Source organism: Entelurus aequoreus, linkage group LG06, assembly GCF_033978785.1.
Source record: "Entelurus aequoreus isolate RoL-2023_Sb linkage group LG06, RoL_Eaeq_v1.1, whole genome shotgun sequence".
Taxonomy (NCBI): domain Eukaryota; kingdom Metazoa; phylum Chordata; class Actinopteri; order Syngnathiformes; family Syngnathidae; genus Entelurus; species Entelurus aequoreus.
Window position 1 is genome coordinate 44,731,288 of NC_084736.1, and position 26,900 is coordinate 44,758,187.

Below are 26,900 nucleotides of genomic sequence, written 5' to 3' on the forward strand. Positions count from 1 at the left end.
AATCAAAAACGATCCCATACTCTGTTTGAAAAGTACCCGGGCATGATGACGCATCGTCACGTCGTGACATTGCTGGTTTTACGAGCAGAAGAGCATGTTCGGCAGCGCACAACCACAGAGTACTTACAAGCAGACACAGTGTGTAGACAGAAAAGGGAGAACGGACACATTTTGGTCTAAAAACTAAAGATAAAGGTGAAACTATAACACTGAAACGCCCTCAGGAAGAGGTGCTTTAAGACATGGCTAGCTAGCTAGCAGTTAACATCTATCCGCAGTCTGCAGTGTTTTAGCTACTTCTAAATCCCTAATCCTCGCCTCCATGGCAACAAATAAAGTATGTTTCTTACAAGTATCATCCCTGCAGGATGAGGAATAGCTAAACATGCTTCATTACACACCGTAGGAGGATACAATTGCTCACCTGCGTCACCACTAACAAAAGCTAGCGGTCCTGGATGTAAACAAATACCATGGGTGGATCTACACCTGACATCCAATGTAATGATATCACGTACAAGAGTGTATCCAGTCGATACTACTATGATTACATTGTTTTTTTTTTATCGTCACACGATCTTTTTCCTTTTTTTGTTTATAAACTCAGGAAATATGTCCCTGGACACATGAGGCCTTTTAATATGACCAATGTATGATCTTGTAACAACTTGGTATCGGATCGATACCTAAATGTGTGGTATAATTCAAAACTAGTTAAATAATACTAACAACAGAAGAACTAGTGATTATTACATTTTAACGTAAGTGTAGATAGAACATGTTGAAACAGAAAATAAGCAGATATTAACAGTAAATGAATAAGTAGATTAATAATATTTTTTTACAGTATGTCCCTCATAATTTTGACAAAATAGAATGAGAAATGACACAATATGTTACTGCATACGTCAGCAGACTAATTAGGAGCCTTTGTTTGTTTACTTACTACTAAAAGACAAGTTGTCTAATATGTTCACTATTTTATTTAAGGACACCATTGCAATAATAAACATATGTTTAATGTATCATAAGATTTTTTGTTAAAATAAAGCCAACAATACAATTTTTTTGTGGTCCCCCTTATTTAGAAAAGTACTGAAAAGTATCGAAATACATTTTGATACTAGTACTAAATATTAGTATCGGGACAACCCTAATAGGAGGTGAGGTGGAAAGGACCAAACTTTGTCTTTCATCATTCATTTTACAATTATTACTAGAACTTGGCAACATGGCTGAATCGGCCGATTATACGTTTTTTTTATGACCTATCAGAAATAAGGACCAGGAGAAAAAAAATACATAAAATGTAAACATTTTTTATTTCAAATGTAACCTTCCTCTGATTATAACCCTCTCAGCTCTCAAGGCAGAAAGAAGAGGAAATGTCAACACAAGCTTGGACAACAAAACTCTAAAATCATATTGAAGACTTAATAAACTCTTAAAATGAAGGTGCAGAAATAAGTAAAATGTGAGAAATGCTTAACAAAGTGGAACAAAATAGTGCAAAGTGTGAAAATGTAAACAAAGAAACATGAGAAGAACTATTTTCTGCAGGTTTAGTGCCAGGAAGTTACAGCTGTGCTCTACAGGGTAAGCGCGGCTGAGGTGGTGTGGTATTGCCGGTCTTGGTGGGTACGAGCGCCTTGCATCATTTATAGACCGCATTGGATTGACTACGTTTTGAATAACTGCAAAAAACTGCCATACTGTCGAGGTTTCTTTTTCTGTTTTATCCACAATTTCTTCATTTTTACTTTCTCTTCTCACTCCATGCAAAGAATCAACTGCGAGACGACAAGATGGCGCAAGCAAACCTGATAGTTGACACTGTTACCTGATTGGCTGTTCAGTGATCACTTCCTGAGTGCCTTTGTTCATGCCACCAACCTTGCTTCACAACTTCCGCTTTCCCCCGACAAAGAAGAAAAAAAAATAATCAAATGTTTTATTGAACATTTTTTAAGAATTATTTCAACTACGTGCTATCGCGATATACTGTATATTGATATCGACCCTTATTATCTTTTACTCTTATGACAAAAATGTGTTTTTTTTGTAAGCTAACTCTTTTACTCCTGAAAGGGAGTAAAAGAGGTGACAATATATCAAAACATGCACCCTGCTGGTGACAAATACACCACATATTGAGGCTGGTATTAAACCCCAAAGTTTGACCCCAATGCACTCAACAAAACAGGCACTGCAACTTTGAGGTGTTTAGCTGAATCGCCACATAGCTGAAGGGCTTTAACAAGCATGTGTATGTCAAATGGAAGCAAGATTGGTTGACAGACATGAATACCACCAAACAAAATGTCTTTGCAGGAACACGGTTGGAGACTCACTCACCATTTGTCTAATGATTATGACATTTTGAGGATAACCATATTTCATATCGGTCGGGGACACCACAAATGGCATTTAAATCATGTGAACAATTTAAGCCATTGGGATTGAAGTTGTTTGTGTGCTGTGATCAGGAACTAGCCAGAGCCAAGGATCCACCTGTTGTGTCTATTGGGCTGCAACGATTAATCGAATAAATCAATTAATTTATTTGAAAAAAGCTACGATTTATATTCTGTTTTTTTAAATTATTGAGTGTAATGATGGTAAAACAAGTTGAAGTAAAGGTAAAAGAAGGTGAGCAAAGGTAAAAGAATGTGAAAAAAGGGAAATGAAAGGTAAAAAGGTAAATAAAAGGTAGAATAAGTAAATGGTAGAAGAAGGTTAAAAAGTAAAGAAAGGGTAAATAAAAGGTAAATAGAAAAAAAATAAGGTAAAGGTTTGAAATAAAAGGTAAGGGAAGGTAAATAGAATGTAAATAAAAGGTAAAAAAAGGAATATAAAAGGTAAAATAAGTTAAATAGAAAGTAAATAAAAGGTAGAAAAAAAGAATATCGAAGGTAAAATAAGTTAAACAGAATGTAAATAAAAGGTAAATAGAAGGTAAATTAAAGGTAATAGGAAGTAAAATAAGGGGTAAAAATGGTTAGTATAAGGGAAATGGAATTTAAACAGTTAAATAGGTAAAAGAATGAACATAAAAGGTAAAAGAAGGTGAATGGAAGGTTAAATAAGGTAAATGGAGGATAAATTAAAAGTAAAAGAAGGTAAATAAAAGGTAAAAAGGGGTAACAGACGGTAAATAAAAGGTAAAAGAAGTTAAATAGAAGGTTAACAAAAATGTAAAAGAAGTTAAATAGAAGGTAAATAAAGGTAAAATAAGTTAAATAGAAGGTAACTAAAGGTAAAATAAGTTAAATACAAGGTAAAATTAGTTAAATACAAGGTAAATAAAAATGTAAAAGAAGTTCAATACAAGGTAAATAAAAGGTACAAAGTTAAATAGAAGGTAACTAAAAGTAAAATAAGTTAAATAGGAGGTAAATAAAGCTAAAAGAGGTTAAATAAAGGTAAATAAGTTACATAGAAGGTAAATAAAGGTAAAAGACATTAAATAGAAGGTAAATAAAAGGTACAAAGTTTAATAGAAGGTAAATAAAAGTGAAATAAGTTAAATAGAAGATAAATAAAGGTAAATAAAAATGTAAAAGAAGTTACATAGAAGGTAACTAAGCGGTAAGAAGTTACATAGAAGGTAAATTAAGGTGAAATAAGTTAAATAGAAGGTAAATAAAGGTGAACTAAGTTAAATAGAAGATAAATAAAGGTAAATAAGTTAAATAGAAGGTAAATAAAAGGTCAAATAAAGAATATAGAAGGTAAACACAAATGAAACAAAGTAAAATATGGTCATAGAAGGTACATTGAAGGTAAAAAATAGGTTAAAAAAGTTAAATAGACTGCAAAAGAAGGAAAATGGGTAAAAGAGGGTAAATAAAAGGTACAAAAAATAAATATAGAAGGTAAAACAAGGTAAACGACAGTCAAAGAAGGTAATAGGAAGTCAATAGAGGATAATGAAAATTAGGGCAAGTAAAACATTTTTTGTTTATTTTTAACTATTGCCCCTAAAATACTCATTGAGGCATTGTGTTGTTTTATCCGATTAATCGAACAACCTAATTGATAGATTACTCAATTACTAAAATAATTGATAGCTGCAGTCCTAGTTGAGTCACATGATCTCCCAAACAGATGAATGGCTTTTTTTCTGTATCTTCAAAATATGTCCATTTGTTTCAGTTCTACCCATCTCAAGTTCACGAAAGGTGACAAAAGTTTTGTCTGCAGGCTCTGCAGTGTGGCAGCTCATTGCCTCCTTCCTCCGACTGCCCATCTCCGGAACTCACTGCATTGTGGGCGCCACCATCGGCTTCTCCATGGTGGCCATTGGCACCAAGGGCGTCCAATGGATGCAGCTGGTTAAGATCGGTAATGCTGTCAAAGTCTGTGTGACAAGAAGATTATTGGTTTTATTATTAATCGATCAAACAAGCAAATTGCCAGTCTCTGTAAACATCTGTTTACAGAGACGTAGGACCACGTATAAGTAGTTGACCCAAGTTCACATGGGCTGATGATATGGCTGCCACTCTGCCACTGACACTTGTCTCTGTCTGCAGTGTCGTCTTGGTTCATCTCCCCCTTGCTGTCTGGACTCATGTCTGGAATCCTCTTCATTCTCATCAGGAACACCATCCTCAATAAGGTGGGTCCGCGTCTTTAGGCAGAATAGGAAAAGGTATGTCACAGCAGAGGTCCGCATGAACTTGGGAAAGTGTTAGTTGGATGAGTGGAATGTGTTGATGTTGGAATGGTTTGAATAGGTTGAAAAATGTGCGAATTGTGGAAGTTAAAAAAAATGTACAATTCATTTTGAATGGGGAAAATGTCCCTGAAAACTGGTAATTCTTTGAAATCCGGGAATTTTTTTTTAATTGTTGAAGGAGAGCACACAATTTTGAACAGGCTGAATATTTTAGAGTTGGAACAGTTTGAATCAGATAAAAAATTGTGGCAGCTGTAGAACATTCAAAAATGTCTCATTCATTTCAATGGGAATTTCGAGGAAATTTGGGAATTTTGGGAAAAGCGGGAATTTTTTTAAAAAACTTGAATGTTCTAAATGGTTGGTGTTGGAATTTTTCAAAACAATTGAGAAATGTTGAAGTAGTAACATTTTTAATTAAAGAAATGGTATTATGGAATCCCTGGAATTTCGGGAAAACCGGGAATTTTTCCAGTTCAAAACACAACTTTGTTTTTTGACCTGATTGAGAGGAATGTTTTGACGCTGGAACGGTTAAAGTGGGTTGAAAAATGTGGGAGGAGGAGTCACCAGAAAAAAGGGTGAAAATAAAGTTTGGAAAACTGGGAATTCCTGGAATTTTTTTTTAACTTGGAAAAATTATTGTTTGAATGTGCAGGAGGAGTGGAATATGTTGAAAGTGCAATGGTGTGAATAGGTTGAAAAATGTGTGAATGGTGGAAGTTCACACAATAATAATAATTGTAACAACAATCAAATGAAATAACAATAGCAATATAACAAAACAATACAATTCTATTTTTTTATCAGTTTTTTTCTTAAATACGATTTAATAAAATATAAAAAAAACCTCACATTTGTTAGTGCAATACAATCAGGGGTTCTTAACATATTTGACGTCGGGGCCCGACTTTTTCACTACACAGGAGCTCGGGACCCACTCAAATGTTAACACTGAATTAGTCATCTTACTCCTAATCGTAAACTCCTAATCCTATTCAATAATTATATCTGCGTACTTCCAGCTTACAACCTTGACAAATTATATGAAACCATACCAGGTTGGAAAAATCATGGTGCTGTAAAAAATTAATAAATAAATAATCAAATAAGTAAACAGAAAATAAATTCAAAACCCAACTCGAAGAGAACCAATATGGATACAGAGCTAATGTTTCAACTTCAATGGCTTTAATTGAAATTACAGAAGAAATTACCAATGCAATAGATAGTAAAAAATGTGCGGCAGCAGTGTTTATGGATCTAACTAAAGCATTTGACACAATTAATCACAATATTTTAATCAAAAAACTAGAACGATATGGCATCAGAGGGTTAGTCTTAAACTGGATAAGAAGTTATCTAACGAACAGGAAACAATACGTGAAGCTAGGCGAACACACGTCTACAACGCTAAATATATCCTGTGGTGTACCTCAGGGATCAATACTAGGACCTAAATTTTTCAATCTCTATATAAATGACATTTGTAAAGTTACAAAATATTTAAAGTTAGTATTATCTGCGGATGATACAACAGCGTTTTGTTCAGGAGAGAACACACAGGAGATAATACAAATAATAACAGAAGAAATTAACAAATTAAAAAGATGGTTTGACAAAAACAGACTATCGTTGAATCTCAGTAAAACTAAAATAATGCTATTTGGTAACAGTAGAAGAGAAAGTCAAACACAAATACAAATAGACGGAATAGAAATTGAAAGAGTAAATGAAACCAAATTACTAGGTATAATGATTGATGATAAATTGAACTGGAAATCTCACGTAAAAAATATACAACATAAAGTTGCAAGAAACACATCAATAATGAATAAAGCAAAACATGTTCTAGACCAAAAATCCCTTCATATTCTCTACTGCTCACTAGTGTTACCATATCTGAGCTACTGTGTAGAAATATGGGGAAATAATTACAAAAGTACACTTCATTCATTAACGGTGTTACAAAAAAGATCAGTTAGAATAATACATAATGTTGGATATAGAGAACATACAAACCCTTTATTTATTGGATCAAAAATACTGAAATTCCACGACATAGTGAATTTGCAAACAGCTAAAATTATGCACAAAGCAAACTATAACCTGCTACCCAAGAATATACAACAATTCTTCTCAAAAAAAGAGGAGAAATATAATCTTAGAGAAAAACGTAATTTAAAACATTTGTTTGCACGTACAACACTTAAGACCTTCAGTATATCAGTATGTGGAATTAAATTATGGAATGGATTAAGCAAAGCAATCAAACAATGTACTAATATGATCCACTTCAAGAAACTCTTCAAACTTAAAGTGTTTACAAAGTACAAAGAAGAAGAACCATGACAAACATTCTCAATTTATTTCATCCATCCATTCATTCATTCTTAAAGTAATCTTACTTATCTCATCATATGAAATATGACTTACTTCACCAATTATAATTATTAAATTCTTACTATTATTTATTTATTTATTTTTATTGTGATTACTTATGGAGTTTATTGTGAATAAATTGTGAACAGGAAGTGAACAAAAAGTTTTAGCAACTGTTATGTAAAGAAGAGGGGTAGGATTAAATAAGCTCTGCTTCTTCCTACTCCTTTTCGAACATGTTGAAAAGAGAAACTGGAAATTGTGATGTATCATGTTGTATGCTTGCATGTTCGAAATAAACTCAAACTCAACTCAACTCAACACCAGTGAAGTTGGCACGTTGTGTAAATTGTAAATTAAAACTAAATACAATGATTTGCAAATCCTTTTCAACCTATGTTCAATTGAATAGTCTGCAAAGACAAGATACTTGACGTTCGAACTGGAAAACTTTATTTTTGGCAAATATTGGCTCATTTGGAATTTGATTCCTGCAACATGTTTCTAAAAAGTTGGCAGAAGTGGCAAAAAAGACTGAGAAAGTTGACGAATGCTCATCAAACACTTATGTGGAACATCTCACAGGTGAACAGGGAACATGTGGGTGCCATGATTGGGTATAATAGCAGCTTCCACGAAATGCTCAGTCACTCACAAACAAGGATGGGGCGAGGGTCACCACTTTGTAAACAAATGCGTGAGCAAATCGTCAAACAGTTTAAGAACAACATTTCTCAACAAGCTATTGCAAAGAATTTAGGGATTTCACCATCTACGGTTCGTAATATCATCAAAAGGAGCATCAAAAAGCGACATCAGTGTGTAAAGGATATCCTCACATGGGCTCAGGAACACTTCAGAAAACCACTGTCAGTAACCACAGTTGGTCGCTACATCTGTAAGTGCAAGTTAAAACTCTACTATGCAAAGCAAAAGCCATCCATCAACAACACCCAGAAACGCCGCCGGCTTCGCTGGGCCCGAGCTCATCTAAGATGGACTGACAAAGTGGAAAAGTGTTCTGTGATCTGACGAGTCCACATTTCAAATTGCTTTTGGAAACTGTGGACGTCGTGTCCTCTGGACAAAAGAGGAAAAGAACCATCCGGATTGTTATAGGCGCAAAGTTGAAAAGCCAGAATCTGTGATGGTATGGGGGGGTATTAGTGCCCAAGACATGGGTAACTTACACATCAGTGAAGGCACCATCAATGCTGAAAGTTACATACAGGTTTTGGAGCAACACATAGTCTTTTTCCCTGCCCTGGACTGTTGAACAACTTAAGCTGTACATCAAGCAAGAATGGGAAAGAATTCCACCTGAAAATCTTCAAAAATTGGTCTCCTCAGTTCCCAAAAGTTTATGGAGTGTTGTTAAAAGGAAAGGCCACGTAACACAGTGGTAAAAATGTGTGTGGTTTTAAAATTGTCAGCATGTGAAACTTGGAACTACTTGCTGGCTAAATTGAATTATAAAAAAAAAAAAGTAGACACGTGTCCACGCAAATGTTTATAAAAAGCTTCAGCGCCGATAAAATCCATTTGATTTGGCAACACTGGCGCATCTCGCGTTACGTAACAGGCAATCTCTGGCAGACGGGGAAGGAGAACGTGCGGCGGATAACAGTAAGGTCACGGCTGCATGATCGCGGGATAAACGACTCACAGAATGAGTCACTTAAATCGGAGCGGGTCAAACTCTGGATGTTTCTGTCGAAGGAGAAATATTGGACGGTGAATATTTCAGGCTTATATTTGAGTTGCAGGTCATTTATCAGACTTGTTAAGAGAGCACACACGTCTTGCAAGAGTGAATAGGCCCAGCTTGACGTCATCACCTGTTATCATACTTTCACAACCTGAGTATAAATATTTTAGATCAGACTTTTTCCACTGAGGGCCACGCACTGAAAAATGAAAGCATGCGGGAGCCATTTTGATTATTTTCATTTTTAAAACCATTAAGGAGTCCCCTAAATTTTGGTCAATGTTAAGGGTCATATAATCATTGTTTCTACATTTAAAACACTACCTCGTGTTCTACATAACATGTAATGGTGGTTATTTGGTTTGTTGTTTTCGAGACACTTTCTGGATGCAGTGTTTTGTGGGCGGGTCTTATTCACGTGGCTCCTTTCGACAGCGTCTTCTCCCCATCCACTTTGTTGTGGTTTTTAGCGCTTCAATAGTGAGCCTACTGACACATATAAGTTGGAACTATAACTTTGTATTAGAAATTATAATTATTATTATAGAGGTTTAGTTTAAATAGGGACAGATACAAAAACATAGACATCTGAAACAGTTATCCAATGTATGCATCATAGTGTTTGTAGCCAAAGCTAATTTACAACACTTGTCCCCAACAACAATAACAACAACACAGATCCAACATCATTAAAATAGGAAAATAAAAAATAGAATGAGTCGATAATAATGATAATAGTAATAATACAGACAAAGTGCAAACTAGATACAAGCCAATAATAATAATAACACAGACAAAGTGCAGACTAGATAAAAACCAATTAGTAAAAATGAGTAAAAACTAAACATGGGAACACGATTGTTGCTCAACTAGCCATAATTGTGTTTTTTTTTTAAAGTGACAAGTGCAGGTATACTTTTCAAAGTGTCCAGTAAAGAGTTCCATAGTTGTGGTCCTTTTATTGAAAAGGCAGTCTGGGCAAAAGATGTTCTACGGAATTTAACACAACAGTTGCCTTTTGACACTGCTTGGGTGGTAGATCTGGTACCACTTTGCAGTCTTGTAATTGCCTTGCAGAGCAATTGGGGAGCAGAGTTATCCAAGTATTTAAAAACCAGTTTGACTGTGTGCAACAAAATAAAATTGATCAAACTTAAAATATTGTATTTGGTTATAATTTGGCAATGATGATATCGTATACTCTTCTTGTCTAGAACTTTCAATGCGTGGTTATAAAGACACTCAATGGTCTTGATTGATGACTGGTGTGCCTGGGACCATGTAGTTAAGCCATAAGATATGTGTGAAAGAATCATTGAATTCATAAAAGTAAAAGCACAGCTGAGAGTTAAGCAGTGTCTTATAATCTTAAAACAGCCTAGGTTTGCCTTCAGGGTTTTACACATGTTCTTAATGTGACTTTTAAAATTCAGCTGATAGTCTATGATTATGCCCAAATATTTGACTGCAGGTACTTGTTCAATGAGCTTTTCATTAATTTTTATATTCAGGTTTGTTTGAGGTAGCTTTTTTTTATGGAGAAGCAGACAGAGTTAGTCGTTTTAGTGTTTAGGGTTAAACAGAATGATGCCAGCCAAGATGCTATTTTGTCTAATTTAGCATTTAACTTCTCAGCAACTAGAGTACAGGTCTTACCTGATGTACAGGTATATACCACTGTGTCATCTGCATACATCTGTAAATCTATATCTGTGCATACATCTGGTAGGTCATTGATGTATAGACTGAATAGTGTCGGTCCCAAGACACTACCCTGAGGTATCCCTGTTTCTATTTTGCGGAAGGAAGATCTCACATTATTAATGATGACACATTGTTCACGGCCCTTTAGATATGACTCAAACCAGGACAATGACTGTTTGGATAAATTTGATTTAGTTAGTTTTGAAATTAAAATGTCATGATTGACTGTATCAAATGCTTTTTTTAAGTCTAGAAATACTGCACCGATCACCTGTCCTTTGTCAAGAGAATGTTTGATCTTTTCAGTTAAAAAACAAGTGGCAGATTCTGTAGAATGGTTACGTCTGAATCCGAATTGCAGGGGAGTCAAATAGTGATTTGTCTCACGGTGGTGCATTAGTTGTTCCGAAACAATCTTCTCCAGGACTTTAGATAAAACTGGAAGAAGGCTGATAAGTCTATAGTTAGATTTCATTCCAGCATCACCAGATTTTAAAAGTGGTATTACCTGTGCAGTTTTCCATCCATTTGGGAATTGCCCAATTTCAATGGAAATATTAATAAGACGGGTAAGAGGCTGTATAAGGATACCTCTATATTTTTTAAGAAAAGCTGTGTCTAGGTTATAAATATCCTTTGAGTAAGTGGTGTTTAGGTCATGTATGACATTTAAGACAGTTGTCTGACTAACCTCCTTGAGCTGAAATGAGCTGTCTTGTTCATCAGGTATGTCTGTTGTTTGATCATCATTAGTCCTACAAGAGAAACCCGAGGAAAGGTTTTTGACAGATTCTATAAGGAATTTATTGAACTCATTTGAGACTTGTGTTCTATCAGTAATGATTTTGTCTCCTACTTTAAGTTCATATTGGGTTTGGGTGGTGTTTCCCTCTGGGTTTAATAGGCTATGTAGTAGTTTCCAGATCATTTTGCCATTTCCTTTGGCCTCTAATGTGGATGTAATAGTTTGATTGGGACATTCTGAGCTGTTTAACTACTTGATTACGCAAGCCTTTAAATATTTTCAAATCGGTGTCACTACGAGTTTTGATAAAAGCTTTTAAGGCATAATCTCTCTTTTTCATTAATTTCCGGATATCATCATTAATCCATGGTAACTGAAATTTTCTGTGGGATTGTTTTCGCTTTCTAATAAATTTATCAATAATGCGTCTGATAGTAGACATTAGCTGATTACAACAGGCGTGTACTTGGTCATGTTGTTGGAGCTCGTCCCAATTAATACCCTTTAATTCGTTTTCAAATGCAGTTGATGATTGGCGAGGGATCTCAAGTTTAAAAGTTTTCTGATCTTGACTTTTAAACCTCGTCAGACGTTTCTTTGTGAGTTTTCTTGCAGCTAATGTCAGATAGATTTAATCAATTAGTGTCTGAGTGTTTTTAGTGATACGTGTGGGGGTTTCTATTTTCTGACTAAAGTCATGTTTAGATGTGAGGTCTTTTAGTTTTTTTCTGCAGTGTTTGTCTAGCCAGTTTAAGTTGAAGTCTCCGAAGACAAGTACTTCACTGTTATTCTTAAAATTCTTAAACAGTACTCCTAAGTCTTTGCATAGCGTTCCAACGCATGCAGATGGAGGGCTGTATACCACCAGTACATTGAATTGCATGTTTTGTGATAGTGTGACATAAATACATAAACATTCAGTAGATATATCAGCAGTCAGGGGACAACAGCGGACGACGCATGTGCATGTACGAGACAGTCTGCCTCCTAACAAGAGGATAGCAAAAAAAAAGAGCTTATTGACTGCAGTGCTGATTACATTTATACCATATATGGATAATTTTCAAAATTTGCGATGTCACCAATTGTGCAAATTCCAAACGGCTCGTTTGGAGGAACAGGAAGGAAGGCAAGATTGTTTTATAAATATCTCCGCAATGGTTTGGTTTCAAATATTCGGGATTTATGCAGATCCCAAATACACAACAGCAGGTACCAATAGGTAAGAAAAGCATGATGGGGCCCCTTTAAGGGTCCCAGGGACCCAAAAGGGTTTCAGTCATTAAAGTGTTAAAAATAAATCCTGTTATTTTTTTTATGTTTAGTTTTAACACTTTTTTAAATATCTATAGATCATTTTCAGATTTATATGTTTCCATTAAGTTTTTCTATACATTTCTTTGTATTTTATGTCTTTTTTTTATTTTATTTTTATTTTATTTTATTTTTTTCTCCAACAAACCCCTGTTTTTTAATGGCAAACACACAAAATATGCAATATTGTTCCTTGGACCCAATAGGGTCTGAGTCATAAATGTGTTAAACATAAATCACATATTAATATTTTTCACTTTCAATACTTAAATATCTACATAGGAACATCAGATCTATCTATACCCTTTTTTTTTTTCCAAAGAAACCCCTGTTTTTATGGCAAAAACACAAAATATGCAATATTGTCCCCAAAACATTTTCTAAAATGGAATATTTGATGTCAGGTAATTGAAGCCTTAAATAGGTAGATAATTCATAACATTACTTTTGGTTCATTATTATTCATTATTATTATTCCAAAAGGTCCCAACTAATTAAAGTGTTAAAAAATAAGTCATACTGTATATCAACATATACTATTTTTACTTTCAACGCTTGAATGGCCTAGATCAGGAGTGTCAAACTCATTTTAGCTCAGGGGCTGCATGGAAGAGAATCTATTAACACGCAGGCTGGACTGGCCAAGTCATGGCATAATAACCTAAAAATAAAGACACATTCAAATGTAGTTTTTTTTGTCTTACTTTGACCAAAAATGAACAAGCACATTCTGAAAATGTACATATTACAAATAATAATTTTGGCAAAAGTTAGAGTTAAAGTTAGTAAAAAAAATTAGAGGAAAAAAATTGGTGCAGTTTCAAAAACACCACAAAGAACACAATGAACGTCGACTTTGTCTGTGTTTTTACAAAGCCATTGAACTTTAAGCATTTCCTGTTTAGCATTCTCATGTTGGCAATTCACCGTTAAAGACTTGTTTGGAAAAGCAACCGAAAGTTTCCTTAAACCACCGCATGATGGCATCCACAACTGCCCCAACACATTATTTATTATCATTCAAATATTACAATTATAATATAAACAAAACAATGATCAAAATGACACCATAGCCAAAATCAAGGTAACATAACTACAAACTTAACCAATATGAACATGGTAGATTTACATTTAAGCATTAAAAAAAATAGAACAAAGACCACAAATCTAGAAACACACATTTTTACAATGGAGTTCAGGGTGCGCATAGTGCATTCAACCAATTGCCAACGCTGCACGGAACTCTAACTACAAAGATGATGATCATGTCGACTTAAGTCTTTGCATTTTAGTTTTGTTATTTAATCAGTTGAGTGCATAATTTACAATGAAAGAAGGTATTGAGCGTCGATACTGCATCAGTCTGCCGCCATCTGCTGCCAGCCACAACAGGAGCAGCTGATTACTTGCACCTGCGCTGATTGGAGTAGCGGCAGCCAATCCAGAGGAGCCTTAAAGTCAGCTGGTGCGTCATCTTTAAACAGTATCATGTGTGACGTGGGTTACACTTTAATTGCTATCGCAACATCCATTGGACACATTTAGAACAGCAATTTTTTCATTAAAAAAATTGGAGCTCGTTTTTATACTTTCATTACTCTTGCCTGGCGCGGGCCGGATTAAACCTGTAGGCCGTACCTTTGACACCTCTGGCCTAGATCATTTTCAGGTCTATCCGTCGATTGTAATTTTTTATTATTTTTTGAGCATTGACAGTATTTAAGTAAAAAAAAATTGCTTGCTTGGGTGCTTTGTGTTATTAGTGTCAATATTGCAAATGTTTTTCCTCACATTACACCTGTTTGCTCTTTGATTGCAATTTTAGTTTTTTTGTATTCCTACTTTTAAAAATGCCCCTCCCCGAGCCGTATTTTGGACATCCCCGTGTTTATATAGTACAGGGGTGTCAAAGTGGTTTTCATTGAGGGCCACATCGCAGTTATGTTTGGCCCCAGAGGGCCGCTTCTAACAGTGAATACTCTCCATCCATCCATCCATTTTCTATCGCTTATTCCCTTCGGGGTCGCGGAGCTGGAGCCTATCTCAGCTACAATCGGGCGGAAGGCGGGGTACACCCTGGACAAGTCGCCACCTCATCGCAGGGCCAACACAGATAGACAGACAACACTCACACTCACTAATATTACACAATTTTTTAATGGATTTTATTAGTAGATTTTTTTTTAAACTAAAATGTAAAAAAAAAAAGGTAAGTTGCAATAATTTCACCTAAAAATGTAGTGTATATTACTGTAATTGGAAAAACAGTACAGCTCAGTTGCCAGAAATTTACTGTAAAATGTTTTTTTTTTTTTACTGTAAATAAAAAAACCTGCAATTTTACAGTAAAATGGGGCCTGAGCTGCCAGGTTTTTTTTTTTCAACAACTGTAGATTTTACGATGTATTACTGTTAATGCCAAAACGGCACCACAGTTTATTACAGTAAAACAAGTGCTGTTTTTTTCATTTAGAGAAAAATGCTGTAAAAACCAACACAATTTTACCATAAAATCTATTGCTACTTTTACATTGCACAATTTAATGAATAACTTGCTTTGGAATCATTATTATTAGTATTTATTTACATTTAAAAAGTGGTATGAATGTTTGATGATATATTTTTGCATAATTCGATAATATTTAAGTTAACATAATTTACGATTACATGGAGTACTTTTTTTTTCTCCCAAAATAGAAAGAAAGAATACATTTAGAAAGAAAAGTTACAGTACTTTATTAATACATATTATTTCCAGGCTTTCGAGGGCCAAATAAAATGAAGTGGCGGGTCACACCTGGCCCCCGGGCCTTGAGTTTGACACCTGTAATATAGTGTATATACTGCATATTGCAATTCCTTGGTATCTGGCACCAATTTGTAGGAAAAGCAAAGGGTGGCGCTGCACATGACAGAGAAACATCGTTCAATCTGTCGACTGGTCAAAAAAAGATCCTGTCCTTGTAGAAAACATTAAAACATTACCTTTGCGATGTTGCCGAAATGAACTGGTATCTGACTCTGCAGCAACCAATGATGTGGTTCTGTTTGCCAAGCTATCACTAGCCTGCCAACACACTGGATTAAGAAGAACCAAGCCTGTGTCACCATGATCTGGTTTGAACTGTACTGCGCAATGGAAATAAGGCTTAACATTACAGCGTTAGTACTGTATTTGAAAGAATGGGACATGATATCTGGTACTGTACATGTCCTGACCTGCGGTAAAATGGCTGTCTTTGCATGTGACCGTACAGGCGGAGACGTGAGCTAAAATAGAATAACCCGCAGCAAATATCCCTCTAATGTTTGCTAAACAACACTGACATCAGAGAAGCTTCTCATCAGCTGGCCTGACTCAGCAGGGGTAGGGTTCAACGACTGTTTCCATGGTGATAAGGTTTGGGGCACGTTGGCAGTCTGCTCAGTTTAGATTGTTTTTATTTTTATTAATCAGTCCAACAAAATAATACAACAAAAATACAATTCCAATTCCAAAACCCAGCAATCCCAGCAACATTCAGAATAGCAATCAACAGAGTACCATAATTGAGAGGACACACAAACATGACACAAAACAATCCAAAAGTATTCAAACAAAAATGAATAATATCAACAACAGTATCAATATTAATAAGAATTCCAACATAGCAGTGATTAGAAATCCGTCATTTACAAACCCCGTTTCCATATGAGTTGGGAAATTGTGTTGGATGTAAATATAAACGGAATACAATGATTTGCAAATAATGTTCAACCCATATTCACTTGAATATGCTACAAAGACAACATATTTGATGTTCAAACTGATAAACTTTTTTTTTTGTTGCAAATAATCATTAACTTTAGAATTTGATGCCAGCAACACGTGACAAAGAAGTTGGGAAAGGTGGCAATAAATACTGATAAAGTTGAGGAAACAGTTGAACAGTTTAAGAAAAACCTTTCTCAACCAGCTATTGCAAGGAATTTAGGGATTTCACCATCTACGGTCCGTAATATCATCAAAGGGTTCAGAGAATCAGGAGAAATCACTGCACATAAGCAGCCAAGCCCGTGACCTTCGAGCCCTCAGGCTGTACTGCATCAACAAGCGACATCAGTGTGTAAAGGATATCACCATATGGGCTCAGGAACACTTCAGAAACCCACTGTCAGTAACTACAGTTGGTCGTTACATCTGTGAGTGCAAGTTAAAACTCTCCTATGCAAGGCGAAAACCGTTTATCAACAACACCCAGAAACGCCGTCGGCTTCGCTGGGCTTGAGCTCATCTAAGATGAACTGATACAAAGTGGAAAAGTGTTCTGTGGTCTGACGAGTCCACATTTCAAATTGTTTTTGGAAACTGTAGATGTTGTGTCCTCCAGAACAAAGAGGAAAAGAACCATCCGGATTGTTATAGGCGCACATTTTAAAAGCCAGCATCTGTGATGGTATGGGGGTGTATTATTGCAGAGGGCATGGGTAACTTACACATCTGTGAAGGCTCCATTAATGCTGAAAGGTACATACAGGTTTTGGAGCAACATATGTTGCCATCCAAGCAACGTTACCATGGACGCCCCTGCTTATTTCAGCAAGACAATGCCAAGCCACGTGTTACATCAACGTGGCTTCATATTAAAAGAGTGCGGGTACTAGACTGGCCTGCCTGTAGTCCAGACCTGTCTCCCATTGAAAATGTGTGGCGCATTATGAAGCCTAAAATACCACAACGGAGACCCCCGGACTGTTGAACAACTTAAGCTGTACGTCAAGCAAGAATGGGAAAGAATTCCACCTGAGAAGCTTAAAAAATGTGTCTCCTCAGTTCCCAAACGTTTACTGAGTGTTGTTAAAAGGAAAGGCCATGTAGCACAGTGGTGAACATGCCCTTTCCCAACTACTTTGGCATGTGTTGCAGTCATGAAATTCTAAGTTAATTATAATTTGCAAAAAAAAAAAATAAAGTTTATGAGTTTGAACATCAAATATCTTGTCTTTGTAGTGCATTCAATTGGATATGGGTTGAAAAGGATTTGCAAATCATTGTATTCCGTTTATATTTACATCTAACACAATTTCCCAACTCATATGGAAACAGGGTTTGTACATTATCATCACAGTAGGGCTGCAACAACTAATCGATTAAATCGATTAAAATCGATTATTAAAATAGTTGCCGATTAATTTAGTCATCGATTCGTTGGATTTATGCTATGCGCATGCTTAGCGTTTTTTTTTTTTTTTTTTAATAAATTTTTTTATTTTTTATTTTATTTGTATTTTTTTAATAAACCTATATTTATAAACTGCAACATGTACAAACAGCTGAGAAACAATAATCAAAATAAGTATGGTGCCAGTATGCTGTTTTTTTTCAATAAAATACTGGATAGGATAGAAATGTAGTTTGTCTCTTTTATCCGATTATTAATCATTAATCGAAGTAATAATCGACAGATTAATCAATTATCAAATTAATCGTTAGTTCCAGCCCTACATCACAGCCATTAATAAAAAATAAAATAAAAACATTTAAAAAAGGAACAATAGTATCACAGTGGCTTACTCTTGTATCGCATCTCATAAGCTTGACAACACACTGTCCAATATTTTCCACAAAGATAAAATAAGTCATATTTTAGGTTCATTAATAGTTAAAATAAATTTAAATAATTTATCCCATATTCCAATATCTGACTCATTATTATCTAAACTAAATGCATTTTTTTCTACTAATCTAGTTTAGATTTTGGCAACAAGAGATGCGATTGATCGATAAGATATAATTTTTGGGTTATGTTAAAAATTACATAACCAAAACGGCACCCAGTAGAGTGCAGACTAGGGCTGGGCAATATGGCCGAAAACTGGATCACGATATACAGTAAGTGTTATGTATCGGTCGATATCTGTCATTATTGATATTTTTTTCTGACCTATCCAAAATAAAGACCAGGTGAAAAATATATTAAATGTTAGGGGTGTCTCGATACCAATGTTTTGGTATCGGTACCAAAATGTATTTCGATATTTTTCTAAATAAAGGGGACCACAAAAAATTGCATTATTGGCATTATTTTAACCAAATATCTTAGGGTACATTAAACATATGTTTCTAATTGCAATCGAAGAACAATTTTGTCCATAAGTAAAATAGTGAACATACTAGACAACTTTTCTTTTAGTAGTAAGTAAACAAACAAAGGCTCCTAATTAGTCTGCTGACGTATGCAGTAACATATTGTGTCATTTATCATTCTATTATTTTGTCAAAATTATGAAGGACAAGCTGTAAAAATTTATTATTAATCTACTTGTTCATTTACTGTTAATATCTGCTTATTTTCTGTTTTAACATGTTCTATCTACACTTCTGTTCAAATGTAATCACTTATTCTTCTGTTGTTTGATACTTTACATTAGTTTTGGATGATACCACAAATTTAGGTATCGACTGATACCAAGTAGTTACAGCATCTTACATTGGTCATTATTTAATTCATCATGTGTCCAGGGACGTATTTCCTGAGTTTATAAACATGATATTAATATTAAAAAAAAAAGAAACAATATTTTGTGTTGATAAAAAATATCAATGTAGTCATAGTCGTATCGACTAGATACACTGTTGTACTTGGTATCATTACAGTGGATATCAGGTGTAGATCCACCCATAGCATTTGTTTACATTGTGACGCCGGTGAGCTATTGTATTCTCCTAGGGTGTGCAGTGAAGCATGTTTAGCATGCTTTACGTTTAGCGTAAACATGTTTAGCATGTTTAGCATCCCTCGTCCTGCAGGAATGATACTTGTAAGAAACTTACTTTATTTTTCGCCATGGAGGCGAGCATTAGTGATTTAGAAGTAGCTAAAACACTGCCGATTGCGGATGGACGTTAGCCGTTATTTAGATGTAGAAAAAACACGCCCAAGTGCTGAAAGAACGCTTCTGCAGCCTGTTGGGAACGAAACAAACATTTATTTTGTCGTTTAATTAATGACTTTTGTTAGTTAGCGCAAAACAATTTAAGAGTGGATTTTGATGAAACTTCAGAAAATGTCAGAAATAGGATTAGGCAGAAGTTCTTAACCTTTTTGATCTCCCACTGGGGTGAGTTTTCCTTGCCCGTATGTGGGCTCTGTACCGAGGATGTCGTTGTGGCTTGTACAGCCCTTTGAGACACTTGTGATTTAGGGCTATATACATAAACATTGATTGATTGATTGATCTCGGGCCCAACAATTCCACTACAGAGCCCAGGGTGCACTCATATATTACCACAGAATTAGTAATTTTACTCTCGATTTTAATCATATTCAATCTAACCTGCTTCCAGTTTACAGCTGGTCATGATACTAAAGGATGTCTTAATCACAGGCCTGATTGCAAAAATAAATACTAATCAAATATACTGCAAAAGAAGGGAAACTAATTTACATACAAGTACTCAGTGCTAAAATGAATATATTCAAACTAAATTATTATTAAATAATAATATTTTTGTTTCCTAAATAAACTATCAATAAGATTTTTAATAACAAATCAATATACACTTTTCAAATTTTCTTGTTATCAGACATTATTTTCGGTATGTTAGAGAACATTTTTACCTTTACCATCTATTATACCGCAAATATTGTCTGATTACAAGAACATTTGAAAAGTATATTAATAAAAAGACATAATGAAACGTTTTGAGCAAAATCAATATACAGCTTTCCCACTTTGGTCATATTTTTTGCACTTAAAGAAACTTCTCTATGGCTTCAGTTTCAGACTGCTTCTATTGGTTTGATATTGTCATTACTGCCACAGGTGGTGGAAAAGTGTATTACAACCGAGTACCGCTGTTGACCACAGCTGAGAAACCGATATTTTTTAAGCGACCCCATACGGGGTGCCTATGGTTAAGAAATGTTGGGATAATGAACAAGTGCTTAGATTTTGAAGGTGATCCAGACAACTGTCTAGATTCTTTAGTATTGGCAGGTTGGGCCTGGCGGAGGTACTGTATGTGGTCCCCAAGTGCTTTTCTAGTTCTAGCATATCTTCTGATCTTTTCTCTGTAGGAAGACTCTGTTCCCAATGGCCTGCGAGCGCTGCCCCTCTTCTACGCTACCACCATTGGGATCAACACCTTCTCCATCATGTACACCGGAGCACCATGTAAGAGCGTGTAGTCTAACACCAGCGCACCATCAAATTATCACGTCAGTCATAAGAGGCAATGGCACCGCTGTAAAATTCCTGCAGGAGGTGCGACAAACGTGTCGCTAGATTTGAAATACTCATATGTTGACCCCGTGATCGCCTTGCAGTGCTCGGGATAGAGATGCTACCGATATGGGCCATCTTTCTCATCACCTTGGCCGGGTCGCTGGTGTGCGCGGCTCTGGTCTGGTTCTTCGTCTGTCCATGGATGAAAAGGAAAATAGCAAGTAAGTATCCCGACAACACTTCACTGTGATTATGAATATACAGTACAGTGGAACCTCAAGTTATGAATTTACTTGGGTGTTGAACAACCAAGTAACTTTCAGTTTTAAGACATTAGGAAAAATCAAAGTTGTTCTTTTTTTGCGCCGGCATATTTTTTGTCCCGAGGAGCTTCTATAGCAGACCTGGGCAAATCAAGGCCCAGGGTCCACATGCGGCCCGTTAAGATTTTCAATCCCAAAAAATTGTTTTTGATCTTTAAGATGGAAACTGTAGCTGCCATTATGATGTGCAGTGATGTTTTCAAAAGTCTTGAACTATAGAAAGTATTTAAATGGTTGGAATCTGCACTTTTGCATGATATACTAGTTACTATGATAATCTAATTAGTTACTATGGTCATCTAAGTCACAGCAGCTCAGACGAGGCACCAAAGAGTGTGGGTGGGGAGCGTTTCCACAGAGTGTTTCCAGAGCAGCCGGCCTGAAAAGCGGGTGTCAGGGACAGACGCAGAAGAAGATTTTTACAACAAAGTTCTAAAGCTTAGTGATGTATCAGATATATCAGATTGTAGGTGTTTTTTTTTGTTTTTTTAGCCTTCGCGTTCATATTTCGCTTGGTTTGTTGCATTTTTGATGCGTTTCGCTGGATTGTAAAATATGTCGATCGAGAGGGGGTGTGACCTTGATATGTTGTCAATAGTCAGTGTTTTATCGTTCATAGTTAATATTGGAAATCCCACATTCTTTATTTTCATGTAAATTCTGGGTGTTTCATTCAGTAAAAAAAAAGTAAATTCCATTCCGTTTTTTAAGGCGGTCTGTTATATAACGTTTTTAGTATTCAATCAGACATTATTGTGAGGTTTTGTATTAATGTTCCTAAAAATAGATATACCGGCCCCAAGACACATTTTTTCCTCTAAATTTCACCCCCAAGTCAAAATAATTGCCCAGGCCTGTTCTATAGAGATGTGAGATGTGTCGTTAGCGAATGAATCAAGTCTTTTGAACAGCTCTTTTAAGTGAACGATGAGAACTGATTCCCAGTTTTGAGACGTTAGTTTGGGAACAAGTACAAAGATAACTTTTTTTTTTACATATATAAATATAGGAATGTATGTGTATTTTTACAAAATATTATTATTTTTTAAACATATGTATTTTTTATTTAATTTATTTTTATTTGGGTTCGTTATCCTTAAGGGTAGTAGTTCAAGTGTACACACACCAGGTATGGTAGTACAATTTTGTACTCACATTTTTATTATGTCCTAATTTTTTACTGTAGTTTTATTTAATCCTTTTTTTTTACCCATTAATGCTTTTTATTAATTTTTATTGTTCCTATATTTTTTTCTTTATAGTTAAAATGCTACACATTTTTTTAGGTGAGAAAAAAATTCTAACTAGTGATGTCACTGCCAAAGCAGGGAAATATGGCACCATCTTATGGAATGTTTGCAATAAAAGCACAAAAACAAAAAGTTTGTATAGTGAATTAAATTTCTACTTAAGAAATAATATAAATATAAAGAATTTGTTCCAGCCTTGATAAAAGTCCATATTTTAGTGAAGGTTTTTACACTTTGAGCTAGAGCTGGGCGATATGAATGAAGACCACTACGATATAGGTTTTTTATATTGATCGATATCAATAATTATTGATATTTTTTATGCCTGCCAATGAATACAGTAATGCAATTTCCAACTCACAAAAGGTGCTCGTATCAGTGCACAAGGTGTCTGGTAGAATGAGCACAGTTAAGGTGGTACAATAAATGCAGTGGATTTGTAGTTAGTTTCAGTTTTGAGACACTAAATGACGGTAGTGTATAAGCAATTGAACACTACACAAAGTAGTTTGGGAAGCAACTAATAAGACCGATACATTGTTAGTGTCAGGATGTTGCCGCATTGTCTGCATTAAAACTAACAAAACTAATGACCAGTTTCTGTTATTGAATTTCTCTTCTCACTTCATGCAGAGAATCCACTGTAAGACAGCGCAACCAACCTTGGTAGTTGATACTGTTGCAGGATTGGCTGTTAGCGTGTCCCTCCCATCGCTCAGTGACACTTCCTGTTTCCTGTTTGCTGGGTTCCCAGAGCTCAAATTACTTCATGCAACAAATCTTGCTTCATAATTTATGTCTTCTTCCGACCAAAAGAATATAAATATATATTGAATGTTTTATCGAAAATATTTTATATTGATGTCAATTATGTCTCCATAGAGATATACAATATGTTGATATCGTTTTATCAGCCCTTCTTTGAACACAATATAAATTGCTATACAGTACTGTATATCAAACAAACATAACAAGTGGGTGATGGATCAACTTTATCTTTATTAACAAGCCAAAACAACTCGCATACACAGAAGTCACTTTGGTGCCCCTTACAAAAGATCAGAAATCACAACAACCCTTAAAGGAGCCATATGTAAAAATCTGGCCAGAAATGGTAATGCAATCACGGTCAAAATTCTGTAGTCCCCTCCCCCTCTCCCTGACTGAGGTTGCCAGATACACAGCCGAATCCAGCTTGATGGACTGGGCTACTCCAAGGAACTTCAAACTTCCACTGCCTCTTACGACGTGTTGAGGTGCTGGGACCATAATAGCTGAATAGACAAGCGTTTTGTCAATAACAAATCTCTAACCAACACATTTTACACAGAAATGAGGCTATTTTCAGGAAGAAGTACATCATGCCTGCGTACAATATCACAACAAATGGCAATCATATGGTTATTGTCAGTACTATCAGAAAACAAAGACTAAAACCAACTACAACCAACGCTAGCAATGGTTATACTGGTGAAAATAAGTAGAGCATGTTTAGCAGCCTAATGTACGCCCACAACTAAAGAGGAGACATTTTACCAAGGTATACACGAATGAGGAATTATTTTATCATGTGATTTGGCTGTCTCCATACGTTTCACATTGCTATGATGCCAGCCGTGCTAATGTTGGAACCCATTTCCTCAGCGTGTCAGCATAATGAGAAGGAAATAGGCACTGACACTACCCATATCCACATAGTTTTTATTTGTCGAAAATATATATTGCTCTTTCAGTTGGAATACACATGGACATACAGGCTAACGGATATATATTTCCCCCGTTAGCCTATATGTTGATGTGTAATTGACCAAGCTAGCAGTAGCCAGACGATGATAACTGGCAATCTGAATGTGACACACTCACAGACTTTCAAACGGTGGAGGGCGAGGCATCGAAATGAAAACAATAACAAGATTTCGGGGCTGTAAATCTAATTTTGAAATGAGCATTTCCCTGCTGAACTTCTGTTAGCAGTTATAGAGGTATTGGAAAAGAACATGATTTATTAATGCTTTTTGACATACCGGGGCCATTTAATGATGACTTGACATTAAATTGCTACAATATTAAACATCTTTAAAAAGTTAATTTCACTTACATTAACATTGGCAATTGAGGCGCTGACGAAAAAGGAGCAGACAGAAGGGCGTGTGAAAGAGGCGAAGCTGAACGAGAGTTATAGTACAAGAGGTTAGTTCCAAAATATAAAGGAATTGTGCATTTTGTGATAAAAACATGAAATTTGGTACACTTATAGCCAAAGGCATTCTCAAAAGATTTGGATGTGGAGCCATCATGAATTTTCAACATGGCGCCCATGGCAGCCATTTTTCAAAATGTCCGCCAGCAACAACTGTTTTCTTATGAATGATGGATTTAATATGATATTTCAGACTTATTTACCATTCATACTACTTGGTAAATGTCTTTTGGATAGTGGAACATTTTCATTGAAAATTCAAAATGACCACCAACTGGTTAGATATGAATGATCTCTATGTTTAATTATACATTTATCTTGATGCAGAATTTGAATTGGGAACTTTGGAATTTCTAAGAATCTTCTTTCTATCTCAAAATACTCATGTTAAGCAAGGGAAACCTAGGGTCTATCACAGGGAAGACTAGTCACACTCGCCTTCACAGACACAAAGGGCTGTGCACTGTAAGTGGGATTTTTTGCACTTACACTGCCCAACACAACCCTTCTTGCAATTGCATGAGACACGTTCATAACTTGACTGGCCTGCATCTGGTAGACATGTCCAGAAGGGTTCATAGTCCCCCTCAGGTGACTTTGACCAGCCCCATTCGCACGGTGAAGGTAGTTCTGGTGTTAACACCAGGACTGTACCCCACACGTGCCCTCCTTGGTATACAGCTCTCTTAACATGCTCTTCTTGGGCAGCCTTGGTAGGGGGGATTGTTTGCACATTGTGCCTCTTTGCAAATAACTTCCTCCTTGCCGTATTGATTTCTGTACATGTGCTGGTTCGGTCATAGACTAAGATAACAAACCTCTCAATTGTGGCCATTACCTCCTGTGGTATGTCATCTGGGGCTGAAGACACTTTCAACAGGGCATGTGTAAGTTCTGGAAGCACAGAACATACAGCCCATGCAGTCTTTTTCCCATGGCCAACAAAGCTTGACACAGTGTCACAACCTGTCAATGCATGGAACACTGGTAGTGCACATGCTTTCTCGGGCCCGAGCCCTGCTGCAATTTCATGGGCTGCCAAATATCGAAAATTCTTACCAGTACCGAAAGCCAACCAAAGCTTATCCTCTGGTTGTAGAGTCTGAGCCACTGCCACAGCCAGCACCACAACATCAGTATCAACTGTTTGAATCATAATTTTGTGGTGGCCGTTTCTTGCTGCATGGGCTACGTGCAATAACATGCGACTATCCGCTTCCTCATGCGTGCAAGGAGCAATCGATGTCCTACCTGGGAGAGGTGGCTTGCTAAGGACTTCCATGTCACTTGTGATGACAAGCTGTTTATCCTCCTGCACAAACCATCTGAGCAGAGCCTCCGAGAGAAAGGCAAACAACTCAGTCTGATTGCTGTCAACTCTAAGAAAGTTTTGCCAGTTCCTGGGAATGGCTGCATCACCTACCACACGTCTCTGAATTCCAGTGCCACGCTTTGCTCTCGTAGCAGCTTTCAGAGAGTCAGACAAGTAGCGGTCCCACACCAGATCAAGCCTGGACACAGTTTCAAACTTCCTGGTCAAATATGGAATGAAAATCACATGGGCATAGTCATTGAAGGTTTTTACTGAACTTGGTTTCAGCATCTGGATGATGGCTGCCCCATCTACAATGGTGCAGGTAACCTTTGGACTGTCAGAGTATGCACTGTGAACTTGTTCCAGGCATGGAAGCAGATCACTCTTCACTCCCAGTCGGAGACCTCCCCCATCAGAAAGCGCTGGTGGACATGGTTGGTTCTCGTGTCGAAAGAACTCCTCTAGGTTTCCATCTCGGGTCTGGCAAGCATTGAATAACCTTGAAAAGAGCTCCATGTCCTGTTTGAGAGAGACCATTTTCTGTTTCGGTTTTGATACTCTCCTCACGGTTGAAGTACCAAACACCAGAAGCTTATTTCTTGGTATGGTGTTGCCCACTGTCTTTGTTCTCTCAACAAGGCGTTCTTTGGTGAAAGCTTCAAATTGGTGCTCTCCTATCTGCTTCACCTTTCTGACTACCTCAGCAGCTGAAGGTCCAGCAAGTTCCTTTGAGTGGAGAACAATCAAGTCCTTGCTTTCCTCTTCAAATGGATTTCCAAAGTGTTCCATTGCACTGACCAAATATTGTACATCTTTGATGAATGAGACCGGGACACTTGTTGTTTGGTCATGGTGACGTGTGTTATCTGATTTCTTGGAATCAATCTCAAACTCCTGTATGGATCGTGCAACTTCTGGTCCTGCTACCATCCATCGCAATAGTGCAGATGGGTTGTCAGTAAGGCCCACATCACCACCGTCTCCTTTAATGCAAGCATTCATCTGCTCATGGGCCTGGTCAATGGCCATAGAGGAGAACACATTTTTGGTCTTCTGGACAGTGAATTTGC

At 36.3% G+C, this 26,900-nt stretch overlaps 1 protein-coding gene across 9 annotated transcripts in view; it reads left to right on the forward strand.

Moving 5' to 3' along the window:
- slc20a2 (solute carrier family 20 member 2) overlaps positions 1-26,900 on the forward strand; it is a 201,968-nt gene that overhangs the window by 103,043 nt on the left and 72,025 nt on the right. For 8 of the 9 annotated variants that reach the window (XR_009826552.1, XM_062050770.1, XM_062050772.1 and 5 more), the window contains 4 exons: positions 4,204-4,344; positions 4,536-4,621; positions 20,595-20,691; positions 20,844-20,963. Coding sequence is in view for 8 of the 9 variants with exons in the window: in XM_062050770.1 (XP_061906754.1) it covers positions 4,204-4,344; positions 4,536-4,621; positions 20,595-20,691; positions 20,844-20,963 (444 nt within the window). In the remaining variant the exon portion in view is untranslated. Of the gene's footprint in view, positions 1-1,124; positions 3,247-3,544; positions 4,345-4,535; positions 4,622-20,594; positions 20,692-20,843; positions 20,964-26,900 lie in introns of those variants that run through there. The other variant, XM_062050777.1, reaches the window with a different exon arrangement.